We start from the raw sequence: 18,360 nt of genomic DNA on the forward strand, positions 1-18,360 counted from the left end.
GACAGACTTGGTGAATAAAGTTTGCATTTAATTATGCAAATGCAGTTTTAAATGTTGAAAAAATAATGCAGATTTGGCTCTATCACTGTTACTCCGCACAGCGCACAGTAACAAAGCTAGTGTGAATAGGATCTTCTCGCACAAGCTTGCTTTTGCTGATTTTGCTACTCTATGGCATGACAACGCACACCAACTAATCATCACTCGTGTGATGCTGCTACAGAATTGGCTAGAAAAAAAATGTGTCGAGCCTTTGCTTATGGCTGCAATGTGCAACTTTGCTCATGCAACATTTTGTTTTACCATGTATTGGAGATGCAGTTTTTAAAGCCATAAACACTGGGTGGCCTTTATGCTAAAGAATGTCTTGATTTCATTCTGAACCCACTCCGTGGGCGTTTGATTTTTCTTTTCGTGTGGGCACATCTTATACAGGACATGCACAGGTGCTTTCCTACGTGTGAAGCCACATACTCAGGTGCAACTTGAGAATGACAATGGAAGTTGCCGCTACGCCGCGTAACCATACTGGGCTGTTCCTCCTCATGGCGCAAACAGCGCGTTACTGTGGGTATTTTGAACGTCACACGAGCCGTTTCCGTAATATTTCGCCACTAATTCGGCGAGGACACAAACTAGGTTAGAACATACAATGTCACATATTACCCGCAATGCCCCTTCAAAACGTGCACGCACACACGCCCGGGTCAGTTGCTTTTGTAGAGTGATACCCTAGATGAGCTATTGCCGTTAACTTGTACCCAAGTGGAGCAACTGTCCAAGCATCTCAGCTTGCAGTGCAAGAACCCCGGCAACTGCTTTACCAGCTCTCTCATCCTTGGAGCACATTAACAACAAATACAGAGGCCACACTCGTGTGTACACTAATGGCTCAGTGACGGCTACACCGCCGGCGATAGGGATCTCGATCCCTTTGTCGCTCACTACCACCTGCGTCCTACTTAGCCACAAGTCCTCTACGACAGCTACTGAGCTGGTTGGACTGCGCGCTGCTTTTCAGTATATTCTGAAGCAGCCGGCCATTCAGTGGGCTGTATTTACAGACTTCAGGTGAGCACTCGAGAGCTTAAAGTCGCTTCCAAAAGAACAGCTCACGCGATTGATCATAAGTGCACTATTAGAATGCCACCTGGGTTCAGCAAGTGTGAGGAAGCCATTCTGCATAGGCTGCGCTTGAATGTGGCCTACACAGGACATTACATCTACAAAATCCAGCAGGCATCTTTACCTTTTTGTTCCAGATGTGGCTCACGAGAAGGCATTCGTCACGTTATATGCGTGTGCCCAAAGTACACCGTGCACAGACAGAAACTAACATTATCTTTGTGCAGGCAGCTCGGTGCGCGACTTGATTTGAGGGCTGCTCTGGGACCTTGGTCAGGTCCCAGTCAGGCTACACAGGCAATCAAAGCTCTCTTAGAGTTTCTCCACAGCACAGAACTGGACAGAGTTTTGCGATTGAAAATTTTGGCGCATCAAATGACATCTTTTCATTTTTATGATTTCTTTTTTCTTTTTTTTTGTTTTCTTTATCCTTTTCTTCTATCGTCTAGCATAGCAAGCCAGCGCGACAGCTCAGCTAACCTCACTGGTCTTCATTAAAGTTTTTTCTCTCTCTCTCTCTCTCTCTCTCATCCTTGTTGGCAGCCAGAAACTAGACGGCAGAAACTGGACAAGGCACATTAACAAGAAATAATTTAATGACGGAATTTCACATCAAACTTCGGGGGTCCCACATATAAAATTTGAATTACACAATGAATAGTTCACCCTTTGCCCAAAAACAGTTACTCACATTGTACACCTTCACAACCTGTACACAAACATCCGTCAGCACAAGGGGTGTATTTACACGCAAATAAATTAACAGCGGCAACGTGCCAGGGAAAACTATCTGACATCAGCTCTTAAATCGTCTATATATGCGTGAATAACGGCGAGCTTACACCATTAAACCCTTCCAAAAGAGAGAAGCGAGGGTCCCTTTAAGTGGGAAAAGAAAGGAAACCCCCAGCCAATGGCACTTTCCGTCACAGTCACCGTCGACTGAAGTCGCACGCCAACATGGCCGTCTGCGCTTGCCAACAATCGCCCGTGCAACCACAGTTCCACAGAGCACGCAAAACAATTCATTGGGGTCTTCTCACGCGCGCGCACTGGGGCAGTTGACATTGGCAGTAGGAGGAGCGACTCGTACAAAAGTACACTATCACATCAGCGAGTCCACTTTGTTAGAAAACACTCGGCGAGCAATGTTCTTTCCTTCGCATCCGACGCACACATCTTCACATGCATACAAACACCTTGCATTTAGTGCATAGACCAAGTGTTTTGATCCTACCACACCAAATGCTGTTTGCACTGAAGCTTAAAGGAGCACAGAGAATTCACGTGGAAACATACACACTGCACACACAAAGGCAGCAAGAATACACCCACGGTGCCAACTGCATTACACAAGGACCAGCCATCACTAGATGCTGCTAGCCAAGAATATGCACAAAAATTCAGCACTGTTTGGCTCTACTAATGGCCAAGGGAGGCCCCAAGAAAAAGGTCTTTTGCACGGTCAATGCTTCCGGCATTTGCGGGCAACCAGACAACAGCAGCTGAAGCAAAACAAACAAACAAAGAGCACATTAAAAAACGTGCACTGATTGCAACGCTTGTTACAATTTACTCGTCAGCACAAGAGAACCAAAAAAATGTGCTACTGATTACGTCTGCAGGGTCGACTTCACTGCAGCAACCCCACTTTTTTCAGCAAGCAAAAGTACGCCTCAGTACATGCAGAGAGTTTCATGAGCAGGAGTCGAAAATTCTCAAAGATGGGAAAGATTTGACTCAAGCTTCTGGTTATGGTACCAGTCAGAACACCAATGCATTCATTGGTAACCTGTGATGCAGTGTGACAGACCAGACGCCTGTTTAACCATCTTAACAAGACTTAACCATCATGAATTGCACAATTTTAAGGCTACACTAAAAGAAGTAAAACCATACTACTGTTGCGACAGGTAACAATGAAGTTGGCCGGTTCTAAAGACCGTTTCACTATATGAGAGGTGGACATTTTGAGAACGAGAAAGGGGGGGGGGGACAAGAAGCTTAGAAATTTTAAATTTTCATCGCAAACACTGTTCATGAACAACTCTGGTCTAATGCCAAGCGTTATGGGGCTGCCGCATGGTGAGAGACGGAAACTCTCACGCAAAATAAGAAAGTGATAAGTTGAAGCAAAATGGAGAGACGAGCTAGTTGGTGAACATCCATGAGTGAAACTTAAGCGCTGGTGTCGTTTCCCTTTCTCGTCCATGTGTCTGTTTGCGCTTAAGTTCCACTCATGAAAGTGATAAGTGCAAGCACTGACTCCAAGATTTGCATGCACCTGGCAATCCGAGACGTCAAAGCCACTTGTTCAGACTCCTTTTCATGCAACTAGATGGCGGGAGGTGCGGCCTTTCACGTAACTAGATGGTGGGAGGTGCGGCCTGCTGCCGCCGGCGTTGATATCTCGCACAGTGGCCGTTTTTAGTTCCTCAGGCGCGCATTTCAAACTGGTCAGCCGCAGCACTGGGCGGTCTACCGAAGGCAGTGGGCAATGAAGCGGGGCAGTGGACGGCATTTCCACCGCCACCCACTGTGGGGAGAACCCAGCCTCTCTTTCGATATGCATTATGAAAAAAAAAAAGTGCAAAACAATGGCTGGATGTTGCAACTGCTACATTACAGCTTCTACTCCATTACAACCCATTTTTGTTGTAATTTGCTCTTCAGTGTACGCTTGCGGTAAATTTTTGTTTGTTTTTGAATTAGCAGGTTACAGCAGGTCTTTCACCACTGCAACAGTGATCTCATAACAAAGCTATTATAGCCTTGTGCAACTTTTATTAATCCTAGCGATTTTGGGCAGTGACGTTATAAATACCCTGTGTTGATCAGAGAAAATGCTTAGTGCAACTACAACATCAAAATTCAAAACAAAAAAAAAGTTAATTGATCAAAATATCATTAACACTCTTAAACCTAGCGAAACTACACAAAAGGATTGAACATCACACAAAAGCAGAGGCCAGCAGCAGACGCATAATGATTACGGAGGGGTACTTGAGGCTAAAAATTTGGAAAGCCCCACAAGGCATCATCAAGCTGCCAAAAGAAATTGCGCACTCATGTTCTTTTAGCTTGCAATGGCTCACCGGAGATAGACGGCACTTCTGCCTTACCTACAGGGCCTAAGCAGCAAGGCATTTAGGCTCTTCTCAAGTTAACTGCAGCCACAAAAAGACAAAGCAGTCAGTGTAAGAGGTGAAATGTCAGGCCCTCTGCCTTTACACAGCTCCTGGCACAATCCATTAGTTAGCCATTGCCAAAGTATTCTTTGAGCCAAGCAACAAAACTGAGCAAAACAACACACACTAAGACAAAGCTATGGCCTGGAATAAAGCGACACGCGCGTGTAGCTTTAAAAACTGCCAACCTCTCGGAAGAAGCCATTAAAATGTTGTGCAGCAGTGAGTGGGGTGCCTCTCTGGGCAATATTATGTGGCCTGGGGAAATTTCATAACACAACTGCAGAAAACTGCAGTGCTAGAAAAGTAACACAGCAAAGCAGAGTCAGGGCCAACAACTTCATGGTGCTGGCATGCATCCCCCTTACACCATTATTTTTGTTCTTTAGTTTTGTTGAGATTGGTTAGTTTTATGACGCGTGAAACCAAACATTACTGCACTGAAAAATCCGATGAGCCAAGCCAATGCTGCCATCGACTGCAGCCCGGATCCATAGCGCACTTTCCGGGAATCGTGGCAGTGCCATGGGGGTAAGATGCCAGGACAGCCAGTTTGTAGCTGTTCTGAGTGACTGTTAGTGCAGCATGTGCTCTATTGGTGGAGAACAGCATGTGTGATGCAGCTGCTGGAGCACTTCTTACAAAAGGGGAGCAGCTTATAAGTCATGAATCCTCAGGTGGCCTCTGCAGGCTGATGTCAGTCACACATGCGCTGCTAGAAGTGCAGAAAGAGCTTGTTCGCTAGCAGAATGCACCATACTTTTCAACATGCTGCAAGCATGCCTCTATACATGGCCAGTGATAAAACAATGCGCCTCCACTGAGTGCTACATACGAAAAACAAACAAGAAAGGGCATTTTTGAGCACCGGTTGGTTTAGGTGTTCAGATAAGCTACACTAGCAGACAAGGGCACATCAATGGGTGCACCACAAATCAAACAGTTCAAACAAACAGCCCTGAGCATTTAGTTTAAAAAAAAAAAAAAAGTCGTACAGAAACCCTGCCACAAGTTTTGCATCAAACGGCACTCAGATGTATTCATGTTACCACAGCTCCTGCAGTTCCACTTGGCAACAGCTCCAAAACTGCAGAGGTGCACTAAAACCCAAGGTTTGCTGGCTATGTCCCATCCCCTTAAAGGGGCCACGAGGAGAAAATACAAGTTTGCTATTTCATTAAAAAGACTGCTCTGTGTCGATAATAATGGTACCAATTTTATCGCAAGCTTCAAACAAAGGAAAACAGATGAAGCTGTGGCCATTTTGCAGTGATTTCTTTGCGGCACGACAGAATCTTGCTTGTGCCACTGGCGGCAACCGGCAAGAGGCACCACCAAGAGACACGACTAGTTTCATTTGATCGTATCACTCCAATACTAACGTGTGGTTAACACACTGATAGCTATGTTTTTAGTGCTGATCCACATAATGTCACTGTGGTGGGAAATTCGGAAGTTGTTCAATATTTGTATTCGCTTTTCCAGATTAAAACATTCTTTTGCAGCTGGAATGGAGCCGAGTGGGTCAATGAAGGCGAGTCACTTCGAATGGAAAATGTTGTGTTTTGTCTCCCTGGCCCCTTCAACCTGTCTGAGCACCCAGCAAGAAGCACTTGCAAGACTAACGGTGTGCTATGCTTGCAATGGCTCACCAATGAGGCGGGTGCTTGCGGAAGCACCGCCTGCTAGTTCCCTGTCACTTGCTGCTTTGCACACTTGCGCTTGTACAGTGGACCCAAACAGGGCAGCAAGGGCAGCACCTTTTTATTTGCCGCTTTTGGGTGCCGAGAACTGCTCCAAAGAAGCTCCGTATTTGATGTGCCCATAGAATCTATAATGTGGGAGCAGTTATGGACTGCTCAAAACTGGCCTGGGAAAGCAAATAAGAGAGACCAGATATTTAGAACTGTAATTCCCCATGGCTGCTGCTGCCAGCGTGGGGAGTACAGACAGGTCATGGCTTGATGTGTGGAATTAGCTTACTCATATTATAAGGGCACGTGGAAGAAACGGGTCGGGTCGTTGCCACCCAAGTTGCAAAACAGTGACTGTCCAGAGATGCTGCGCGAACCAGCCTGCTGGTCTGCCCTGACACCCGTTGGCTTGATGGCTCGCGTAGCAGCGTGCTGCAACTGCTGTTTCCAACAAATGGGCCGTTGTAAATTCCCCAGTCTGTCGCCTTTGACCCCACCATCCCTCAGCAGCCCCCAGTGCAGTCAGGTCATGCAGCGCCAGTCGAAGCGGGCGTTGGCGCTGTGCGTCAAGGGCGGGATCGGGGGCGCCACCAGGGCCCACGAGGCTGCCGCGGCGCCGTCCCCTCCTGCAGCGTCCGAGCCCACCACCTCTTGGGCCACGCAGAGGCCGCAGTAGGGGATCTTGTGCACCAGCTGCACCAGCTCGGCAGCTGACCGGGGCTTGCGGCCCGTCAGCTGGCGCGTGCACGTCTCCAGGGTGGCAGCGTGGCCCACCAGAAGCACGTTGCCGCCTGCGGCCAAGATGCATGCCCTGTTACGGAGCACTTAGCACCAGAAGAGCTACGGTCACAGCACAGCGACGTTTAGCTCCTATAGTTAAAACCATCAGGCGCATGGTGTAGGTTCAAACACGGAAGTAGGGACGAACACACCCTGCACCAAAGGAGGTTTGGTCAAAGCGGAGCAATGCGCAGCTTCTTACCCGAGATGCTGGCACGGGGGTTTAGGTGAAAGCGCTATATACGACTGGGGTATCGCAGTGGACTCAGTGGAGGAGTGATATACAACTCACACTGGACAGCACCAAGTGTGGTTATTCTCTGCACCGTGAGTAATCTAGGGGCGCAGTGCAGGGCACCACCACTGAATGCGCTGAGTCAGTACAGCACATCGTGAACCAGGGCACGCACTGCAGTGAACCTCATTTCAACTGAATGGACCCATAATCTCTTGGTAGCCGAGGTGTGCCATCGCTGTATTCTAATTCCATAGTCCCTGAAAATATAAAGCTGAAACTGCCAAGACAGAGACATCAGCCGCCAATTTCTTACAGGCAGCTCACTTCCAGCATCAAAAATGTCTTGTGGGAAGCAACGGGAAGCAGCAAATACAAGCCAGTTGTGGCCTGGAAAAGAAACAATGAAAGAAAATGCGCCACACGGCCCCCTGTGCCCACCTTCTGCAGCCGTCCTCTTGAGGGCCCCCTGGGCCACGTAGAAGCTGCGCATGTAGTACTGCTCGACGGACTCCTTCTTGTGCCTCAGGTCGTCGGCCTCGATGAGCGGCTGGTAGTCGAGGTTGATGTGGAAGCCCAGCTTCTTCAGCTCGGCCGGACTCATCCAGGCGGGTGTGCCTTCCGGGTACCAGGCCAGCCACTCAAACAGGCCCGGCTCCACGTTGATCAGCACCTCGTCAAAGTGCAGCGCTGCACATTCCCCACCCCACGCGAGGCTTAGAAATGTGGCACAATGGCTGTAAACTTTGCATAAATCGTGGAGATATGAGATTCCAATTCAATGCACGCTTGTGGAAGGAGGTCAGCGACTGTGCACGCAAGATTGCGAGGAGGATCCAAGTTGGCCACGGCAGCGCACGTATCATACACATGATGCAAATTATGGCTAGACCAATCAGTGCTATGCACATATGAGCTCACGTGCATTAGTGTGCAGCTTTTTCCCCTCAAAAAAAAGAGGTAGGGGGAAGCCAATGCAGCTACAACACCAACATACAAGGTCCCACAGGGCTAGACTGCAATCCAGGCCAAATTTCTGATGGCAACAGTACAAGTACAAGTACAAGAGTAAGTAGAGTAAGTAAGTACAAGTAGTAAAAGAGTAAGAAGGGCGACAAAAAAGTCTCAGCTTTTCTTCTTTCAATCAGTAGATTTCGCAATGACAGAGGATGTTATTTCCAGCCATGAACCCAACGGTGTCCAACAAAAAGAAGCATGCTGCTATTAACACAGCCTTATTTCGTGGACGACCTTCAAAGTGCTGAGAAAAGCTCTGCTTCCAGCACAACATGAGCACTGACAGCCACGCAGACCATACCTGCCAGTATGTTGGTGCACGTCTGGATGCACCGCAAAGATGGGGAGGCAAAGACGTGGGTGAATGTGACTCCGCTCTCAGACATGGCAGTCCCTGCGAGTGGCAAGGGGACAGCGATGAAAATCCAGAGACCGACATCCCACTGGGAGGAGAAGAAGAAGGAACACCATACCCCCCCCCCCGCACCTGTAAGTGTGGCCTGATACAGGCCAATCTTGGTCAGCGGGGAGTCCTTGGCATAGTCCTGGTAGCCTCCTGTCCTCTCGGGCACAGCATTTGGCATGTTCAGGTCCCGCCTAGTGTAGTTCCCTGGCAACAAAACAGAACAAGGAGGGGAAGTCTGTTGGTTGCACTGAGCACAGCATCGCAAGTTCACACATGGGAGTATACAAGCCAGAACTAGCAACACATTTATCCAATGCACAACAATCACCGTGGCTCAAACCAGAGTTACTTGATATAGGAGTTGCGAAACTCCCCATAGGCCCCATGCATCAAAAAGTGGCCCCACGATTAGTCCACTGTTTTGGATTTTTCCGTACAGCGGCACCATCTGTTGGTGACAAAGTAAACTATACAACGTGGTTCACCGCTAGATGCCTGAGCGAAAAATGGTATTTGGGTGCTCACGTAAATTTGTCGCGCCAAAGAAGTCCAAGGTGTTCAACCACACAAGTGTTTTATATGCCTTCGAACCAAGAGCAGTAAAAAAATGCAACTGTGTGGTCAGCAATATGCGTTATCTGCTGCACACCATCTGCGGTCTTTCAGCGGCAAAAAAAGAGCTAAAAATTAGCTTCGACGCTTTTATGCAGGCTTGAAAGCATCATTTAGAGCAACTTGATCAGCTACTGGATTAGTTTTGGCATAGAGTGTGATGCAGGCCGAGCGACAAATTCAAATTTAGTACTTCAGGTCGGACCTATGTTGTGCTGGAGTGTTCGCACCAATCGGTCGAAGCAGTTGCGCAGACACAGAAACAATCTCAACAAGAAGCCGCAGTAAAAAAAGCAATGAATAACTTAGAAAAGTACAAAAATGAATAATTATGTTCCTTTGAAATAAAATTTACCGTTAATAAGGGGACACACACATATGTTGTTTTTTGTTTTCACTTGCATTATCATCTTTGACTATCCCTCTTTCATAAAAAAAAAAGAAAAAAAAAAAAGGAAACGAAATATGAATGAGAACTTAGGGAAAATCGTGTCTGAATGACTCGCGGTGAGTCTAGAAATCACGCAATCAAGCCGAATTTCGGCCGTCTTGGAGAGTTTTTGCTGCACGGCAGCAAGGCTGGCCGCCATTTCAGTCACTTGAGAGAGGTACACAAAGCCTTCTCTCAATCAAACTGCTCGCCAGCTTCGTATCTCCGCGTAAAAAATAAAAAAATAATATTTCTTCCCACTTGTTTTAGGAGCTCCCACTGGGTTTAAATCACGTGACGCGAAATCGGGACCGCCATTGGCTCTCGCCGCTTGTGAGCCGCCATCGCCTGTGTCGTTCCATTCGCTACTTTGCGCTATCTTTTCTATCGTGTGTTGCTAATCATGAACGGTGAGAAGAAGCATGACTTTCATCGCCGCAAGTCCCAGACTTCACGCCCGTACAAGGGAAAGCGGAAGCGGCGCGGCATTGCGACGATTATGGCCAACGCTGGCACGACCGGCACGGCGAGGCCCAACAGCGACCCGCCTTCAAGCATTGCGAGCAGGGCTCAACCAGGCGAGGCTGGTTTTATCAGTGACGCTATCAGCTTTGTAAGCGCATCGGAGAAGAAGTTTCAGCCTTCCATGGCGGGGAGACAGTCGGCAACGGGAGTGGTGCAAGCACTGTTATCTCCAAAGTCGACGGTCTGAGTGACCTTGTGAGCGGCGCCGTGTGCGCGATGTACGGGAAGTACGAACTCGTCGTAGTTGAGGTTGCAAACAAGCGGAAGGGCCTTGCATTGGTACTGGAACTCAACTGCAAAAACGTGGAGTGCCCTGCAGGAGTGGTTTCTTCTATCTACTCGTCGCAGCACGCTGCCGCCATCGGCCGCAACCCAGAACTCTGCAGGGGAAGTCCCCGTGATAGTTTCGCCATCAATGTGAAAGCGGTACTCGCTGCACGCGCGGTTGGCATTGGACACGATCAGCTGTGCAGGTTTTGTGCTATTCTTGGTCTACCAAAACCACTGCACCAAAAGACGTTCCACAACATTGCCAAGAAAGTTCATGCCGCGGCCACAAGAGCAGTCTCTGACAACCATGCTGGAAGCAAGGCAAGTAACTGTGTTGCAAACTGGTCAGACTGACGTCAGTGTGATGTTTGATTGTACTTGGCAGAAACGAGGACACAAAAGCCACAACTGTGTTGGCACTGCCATTTCTCTTGACACTGGTCCCTGCCTGGATTTTGAGGTGCTGTCAAACTACTGTCAAGATTGCAGCCACCCCCAAAAGCTTGATTAGCAAGAGGAGGAAGTGTGGCAAGCCTTTCATGCCCCTGTGTGTGAAAAAAATGTCGACTACTCATCCATGGAGACAGAAGCAGCACTGCGCATCTGGCACAGGACGGTATCGTACAACCTACAGTTCACTGTAGTGGAGACGGCCACTGCTCTCACGGTGTTGTGGTTCAACAGGGTACACACTAGCTATGAGCAAGTTCTCCAAGAACTGGGAATCTTCCCTTCAGAAGAACTGGTTAGACCAAGCAGTGTAAGTGACCAGCGGAAGATCAGGCAGATGTCTGCCAGGCTGACTGCTGAGGCTGGGTCCCATCGCCACAGCCTAGTGAAATGGGCCTGTACCGAGGACTCCACCCGCAAGAACCGTGAGGGTGCAACTTATGCAGCAGGAGCGTTCTAGTTTTAGTACCTCAATGTGGGCATTTCAGACTATATCCCCACCAAGTTTCATGTTGTTCGAGCAAGAATTTCTGAATCTGCCAAAGAAATAAATTTTCAATTGCGTTTTTCTCAGTTTGTTGTTTTTGTCCGTTTTCTGAGTTTGTGCACACTTATTTTCCCACTTAAAGTTGTTGTATCACGATGAAATTTTGCACAGATGTTCATTATAACACGTAGAGTGCACAAATCTTGTTCATTATGCAATTTGTGTCCTTAGATATTTCTGACGGTCATAAAACAAAAATATACAGAACAAGAAAAGGCACACTACCAGTCATTTTTTTTCCGTGGTGAGGAAAATGAATATGAGGTTTTTTCAGGTAGATTTGTGCACTCTGCAGTTAATAAGGAACCACCTAGGCTATTTTAAAAGTTTCAGGAAAAATTTTTACTATAAAAAGAAGTGTGCACAAAAAAGGCATTTTTCTGCAAGTCATGCAGCATAACATTTTATCCGGAGCAGCTATTCGAAATCTGATTGCATATATGACCAGAGGAGCGCAATCTTTACAAACTGTGAAAATTTCAGCCTCCTAACTTCATTATTAAAAAAAAAGTTGTTTCGAGGAGCATGTCCCCTTAAATTGTCAATTTGAATAATTACTGTGTTTTTTGGATAGTGCGTGTGGTGGCCGCAGTGGTGCCACCATATGCACGATGCAAAGCAAGGGGGGTCCAAGGGCGGGCTGTTTTTTGAGGCGGAGTTTCCCAACTTAGGGAGCCTACATGCGCCGCGCCTTCGTCGTTTAGGGTGGTGCCACTCTTTGACACAGCTCGTGCCGCCTCCCGCCGTCGGGCAGCGTTGCCAGCACACGTTGCCATAGCAACGGGGCTGATAAGGCGCCATGTTCCCCAGCCGGTTCACTGCCGCCATGTGCGTAGGGCTGCGTCTTTGCCGCCTGTGACTCGCGGTGACTTTTGTTGACCACGGGAAGCTTTTCATAACCATGCCAGCTCGGTGAACGTGTTAGGAGTTGTATGAGCACCAAAAATGCCCGGCTGTTGCGTTCCGCAATGTACGAACCATTGCAGAAAAAGCACACAGATGTTCCGCCTTCCCGGCCAGCCCGAACCGAAGAAAGCGCTGGCTCGTTCAAGTGAAAAGGGACCCCTGGGAGCCCACTGCTGCTTCTCGTGTTTGCGCTGTGAGTATTGCACCTCGCTTCATGTTTTTTGCACGCGTACTTGCAGCTATATTCTAGTATTTAGATGCTCTGCACCTGCGACGCTTTCAGCGAGCGTCGTCGTGCCCTCAACGTCTCCTCCGTCGCCGTTGCGCGCCGGTAGCGCAGGCCATGGCCTGTTTTGATGACTTTCACCGACGGCTGCACGTAGCCGAGTGGCAATTTAGCGTGCGAATGCAGCGTGCGCGCAAGTGGATTGTTTGCGTGGCTCGATTATGCCGGATGACCCGTGCATGAAACGTGAATGTTCAAAACTAAGCCTGGTTATAAAACATCCCCGAAAGGCCCGGACCGTTCACGCTTGCGACAGAAAAGGCGCGATTCTCGTCACTGCGACAAAAATTGGTTGATACCAAGCGACAAAAGTGATCGCTGGGCGACTGCGCAATCTTAGAACGCGCTGCAATTCAGAGTATGTTCTCATCGCTCAGCTGCGTTCGGCAATCGACTTTGAAGCTGCCGTGTGCTGGATATTCATCGGATCGGCCAAAAAATTGTCCCCTGCGTTGCTTGTGGTGATATTCCGCACGGGGGTGGAATATATTCTTTCTTTATTGTTTCTTTCCGTACAGAAAGGGGAGCAGAGGCAAAAGGCTTGGAGCCTGACTGGGGCCCCTGCTCCGGTGGCAGGCAGCGTGTATATTGCACACTTGCAGTCGAGTGTACAAAACAAAAAAAACAAAAACAAAAGAGGGCTACAGACTACAGAGAGTACATTTGCAGTCGTGCTCCTCGAACGCTCAATGCGCGACTACTTTGTACACACACACAAAAAAAAGAATACAGAACCAAATTTTCACACTGGATATGGTATCAAAACACTCGTGTGTTTTTTCGTGCAGTGCAAGGAGTGAACGAACAACAAAATACACCCGAAACAGAGACTTACTTCAGCATAGATATCTACAATGCAACAACACAACAAAAGAACGAACAACAAAATACACCCGAAACAGAGACTTACTTCAGCATATATATTTACAATTTCGCTGCAACATTTTATTTTATATTTGGGTAAATTTTAGCTATATGCAATTAACTGCTCTAACAGGACATTTTTAATCTGTGTTTTTGACAACCGTTGGCGAAAATTAATCTGTTTCTGAACTTTGTTCAACAAGGAGGGGATTTGATAACCTGTGTGTTGCCGGCCATAGTTTGTTCTTGTAGATGGCATTGGTCGATGTAGTCTACGCAAGTTATGTTCTGTGGTGGTTACAGGGCTGGAAGTATTGTATAACTTGTTGTCTCTAATGTACTGAAGTAATTTGTAGCAATATATTTGATTTGCCTTAAGAAGTGAATGCTTTAGAAAGAGTTCATGAGTAGGTAGGTATTCAGGCCTGCCGTAGTAATTTTCGAATATTCTTAATACCTTCTTCTGCAAAAATAGCAATTTATTATAATTCTGCGTAGTAGTTGTGCCCCATACTAAAGCGCAGTAGGAAAGCTTAGAGAAAAATAACGAATAATAGAGCGTCTTTTTTAACCATAACGGTATGATATCTCGAATTTTATATAAACAGCCCACCGTTTTGCTCAGTTCAGCGGTTAATTTACACACATGTGTATTCCATGACAGATTATTTTCAAACCAGACACCTAAAAATTTCTGCGCTTTTGATTGGTTATAAAACATATGATATGATATATGATTGCTTCTTTCTTGCAACACTGCCAAACTGCGTATGAGGGGTCACTAAAGTCTGCAAAGATTTCTGTAGCGAACCGTCCCATAAAAATTCCCGTACTGCATTAGTTAGATGGCATAATCAATTTCCATTTCAAAAGGTAAAAAAAAACGCGCGAGAGCAAGCATTCTGCCTCGCGAGCGAGTAATTCAAGTGCACAATGTGGTTTTCAAATATTGTTGTTAAGATTGACTTTTTTCTTCTAGGCACATTTTGAAGATTCAAGTTCTGAGCAGCACCGACAAGATGGACTGAAAAAGCTGAGGCCACCAAGGAAATGAAACGTTGGTGCAACAAGCGGCGGAAGAATGCTTATGTATTAGTAGATAATTCTGAGATATATTTCCTGTTTGCCACCGAACTGACCTGCGAAAAATAATTGCACCGTAGCACGATTCTGCATGTGAAAAACAAGATACACCGGCTATGCGCCACATCGAGCTCCAGGCACGAAAAATCGCGTAGTCGCGCGCTTCTACGCACAGCTAGTGCCTCCAAAGGAGGCACTGAAAAGCTTTTACCAAGGACGTGAATGCCGCATTAAACGAATGATCCCACGATCTTAACTGTGCCCAGCAGCATTAAGTTTTTGGAAAGCTGCTTGGCGATAACCACTAACCACGCACGATCGTTTCGAAGCAGGCCGTGCTAGAGATAGCCTGTTCCGCACCTACGGATGCCAGCTCCATAGGTCGGGCGGGCACTAGGGGACCAATATGGCGGCCCGTCAAGTTTGGCGGCCGCCAAAGCCACCATTAGGAAACCTTGGACTCTGCTGTTGCCACCCTAAACGACGAAGGCGCGGTGCATGTAGGCTCCCTATCCCAAATGCCTACATTGAAAACCCTTGCTCACTAACATCACATCATTTTATGATGATATTATTTACAACAAAGGATTTTTCTGTCACATAACAGTTTCGTGGGGCCATTTTCAAGAAGATTTAGGATCGCTACCAAACTCAGCACCTTTTGTTTTCAGTCACGAGAGTTGCGTGTCACAAACAACCTCATTTTGTAACCATAAAAATCTATGTTGATGGCAAATTTCCCGCGCCACACATTTATCAGGGGGTACAAATTGGCGTTACTCAGTTATTCCTGAAAATGAACAATTCTATACGTGCCCTCCCCCAATCTCCCCACCCCACAACTCCCAAAGAATCCTGGATGTGCCCCTGCAAGGGGGCAGAAAGCCGCATTACAGCTGGCCCACACCTAGTGATCCACCGCCTTCTTGAGGTCACAGCCATCACAAAGACGGATCCACTAAGCCAACACAAAATGTTTGCTCTCGCTCTCTCAATGTTGCAATAAATGACTATTTATTAAGGTTATCCGTGTATTTTGTACATAAAAAAAGCTTACCACAGCAAGAAAAAGGGAAGGCTGAGATAGTAGTGACATTATGATTGACTTTAGTGCTCACTAAAATGCATCGATGAGCAGCAAGCCTTATATCTGGCCAGCAAACCACAGTATATGTTGTATTCACAGGCAAGGCACACATGCAGGCAACCATGTGAGTGCGCCGTCACTGGTTACGTCGGGCTCCGCAGGATGGCGGTACTTGTCCGTGCTAAGCATAGGATGTGGGTTAGACGTTCCAAACTATACCCCACTGAACGCAAAGTAATGCCTCGACTCCAATGTGTGTGCGATTAATAGCATCTCTGTTGACCCCACTGTTGAGAATCTGGTTGAAATAGAGCAGACGACGCACGGCGGTGTTTTTTTTTCTTTTTTTTTTTTTCTGTGGCGTGCGAGCACCTTGGCACAAGGTGTGTTATGTCCATGGTGCTTCGGCCATGTCTGTGGCTGTTTGCGGTGTTGCCAAGTGAAGAAATTGACAGCTAAACATTTCAGTGAATACCATCTATAGGGACGCCAAAGAGCACTACACTGATCAGAGAAAGAAGCTGTCCAATCCTCACCGGCTGCGTCGAAGCAGATGGGTAGCCAGGCTCCAAATGTGAAATCAATTCGCTCTGCATGCCGAGCAACGTAAAGCCTTCGTGGGGTTGTGCTGCCCTTCTCTTGCTTTGCCTAGAAAAAAAATTGCATGCAAGACACAAGGCATCACAACCTTTTCCCAACAAGTGGATGCACCACAAGGGCATCCCTGCTGCTGTTCACAGTGACAAGTACAATCATCACCTGTGCCAAGAGTTTTTTTTCCGACGAAGGCAAGGCTCACATAAAGCTGCAATTCTCTCCACTGTGCCACATGATAGCGCCACAACTCGTCTAAACGAGCAACTCAATACTGCTTTGAGCTGGTGTCCACTTTTTTTAGAAACCACACCTTTTGTACATAATGCTAGCCAGAGCTTTTCTTGCACTGAGTTGGCAGGAGAAACAGCGAGAAGAAGTAGGTGTCAAAGGGGCACGGGAGTTTAAAATGTTTCCCAGCATTTTTTAACGAGACGGCATTGGATGTAACTGAGGAGAAGTGAGCAAACCACTCACACAGTGTAACCTGTGGGTCACACTTTGTTTATACTCTCTGTCCACTGATGCTTGCTGGAGAATGTTTTAACAGATACAGCATAATGCAAACCCAATGGGATCTGAACTCAACACTACCAAAGACAATCAGCAGAGTAGGACAAATTCAAATTCCCCATACCCAGAGAAACCGTGCCCCGCTTCTGAACCCGTCGTCCTGTACTAACGGAAAACTTTTAGTCCCAGCAAGGTGATGTGCAATTCCACCTGACTCTAGTTGCCACCGAAGTGAGGGCAGCTTAGGGAACGTTATGCCGCAAACATCATTAGTGCTCGTAGAAATTAAAAGGACCCTGCAACACTCTTTGAGCAGTGCAAGTAAGTCTGTGCGATGTTTAGACTACACTGCCAGGAATATCTGAGCCAAATATTACATGTGCACGTGAAGCGGTGAGCGCGCATATCACTGTGAAAGACGCGGAAAAACCAACCGCGCTCCCTTCAATTTTCCTCATTATGCACCCCTGGCATGGCCTAATTGAGACCATGGCTGCCTATTGGCTGTCGCTGGTGAGCTTCGCGGCTTATTTCTCGCATTTCCTGTGACAATCCGCCGTCGTTGGCGCTGTGTACGAACCTCTTCTATGCCCGAGCCTGTACGTACAGCCTTGACGTTTCTTTTGTGTTTCGAGTGTGCGTGGAGGTTGAGTGATACTCCCTTTCAGCCAGATCACATGACAACAAACGTTTATTGCTTCAAAAAAGCCCCAGCCTGAGCGCACGCTTGCAAGCAGGCAGCCATGCCTGCTTTTTTGTGGCACCTAACCGGAAATAGACCCCGCCGCGTTTCGGAGAAAAGGGGAACTCCCCAGCCTGTCATATATCCAAGGCCGCCGGAGAAGACGCCGCGAGCCGCCACCCTCTCCGGAAGAGAGCGCGCAGCTTTCGTCGCGTTGTCTGCGGTCGAGTTGAGAGGGAACAATTATGCGAGATTTCTCATCGCACGTAGTTTCGCTGACAGGGAATGGATTTTCATAATTCTTGTGGGAAGAGATTGCTGGGACAATAAACTTTACCTTAAAATTAGGGGTGTGCGAATATCAATTTTTTAATTTCGAAGCGAATTCGAATAATAAAAACAAAGTTCGAATCGAATCGAATATTTTTCGAATATTTTTCGAATATGAATACTTATTGTTTTTTGTAAAATTAAAGTTTTCACCATCTAGAGACACAAAAACTGCAACTTTATTGCACAACAAATCACACAAAGTATAATTAGGAATTACACAATACCATTGCACTCAACAGGTTAAGGGCTGCACTCACTTAAATGTTAACATGGAGAAAGGTTAACTGCTCCACATGTTCGGGGAGCAGTGACAACCTCCTGCTCGTCACGACTCCACCAGATACCGAAAACAGCTGCTCACTTGAGACACCAGTGGCTGGCATGCCCGAGCCTGCGCACATTGCCGCGCGCTGATACAGTAAAATCTCGATGATACTAACCTCACGGGACCGCGAAAAATATTCGTATATCCGAAATTCGTATGAACCAACACAGAGCAAAAAATTGGGCGCTGAAAAAAGTTTTCGTTTATTTCTTTTCTTACTTTCGCGTGAAGAAATGCGTGATTTTTTCTGCTTTTTTTAACCCCCATGTCGCAAAGCAGCCCTTTCTGGAGCACGTAAAGCTTCGCGCTCGTCTCCTCACTCGCTGTGCCCAAGCTCGCTACACGCCGCAACAGTCAAGCGTGAACCGCATGGTGCGTTTTTGCACGCGATTCGCTCGCCTCGGCTCT

The 18,360-nt window shown here is 47.3% G+C and overlaps 1 protein-coding gene across 5 annotated transcripts in view; it reads right to left on the reverse strand.

The window, feature by feature from the left end:
- Positions 1–1,703: 1,703 nt before the first annotated feature.
- Positions 1,704–18,360, reverse strand: part of Epp (Ecdysteroid phosphate phosphatase) — a 37,959-nt gene continuing 21,302 nt past the window's right edge. For all 5 annotated transcript variants that reach the window (XM_077705952.1, XM_077705951.1, XM_077705953.1 and 2 more), the window contains 5 exons: positions 16,042–16,153; positions 8,527–8,649; positions 8,341–8,433; positions 7,464–7,712; positions 1,704–6,798 (listed from right to left, as the gene is read on the reverse strand). In XM_077705952.1, coding sequence (XP_077562078.1) covers positions 6,530–6,798; positions 7,464–7,712; positions 8,341–8,433; positions 8,527–8,649; positions 16,042–16,153 — 846 coding nt within the window. In that variant the 3' untranslated portion in view covers positions 1,704–6,529. The remainder of the gene's footprint in view (positions 6,799–7,463; positions 7,713–8,340; positions 8,434–8,526; positions 8,650–16,041; positions 16,154–18,360) is intronic.

Source organism: Haemaphysalis longicornis, unplaced genomic scaffold, assembly GCF_048455015.1.
Source record: "Haemaphysalis longicornis isolate Haplotype H1 unplaced genomic scaffold, Haemaphysalis longicornis Haplotype H1 scaffold_4, whole genome shotgun sequence".
In the NCBI taxonomy this organism is placed as follows: domain Eukaryota; kingdom Metazoa; phylum Arthropoda; class Arachnida; order Ixodida; family Ixodidae; genus Haemaphysalis; species Haemaphysalis longicornis.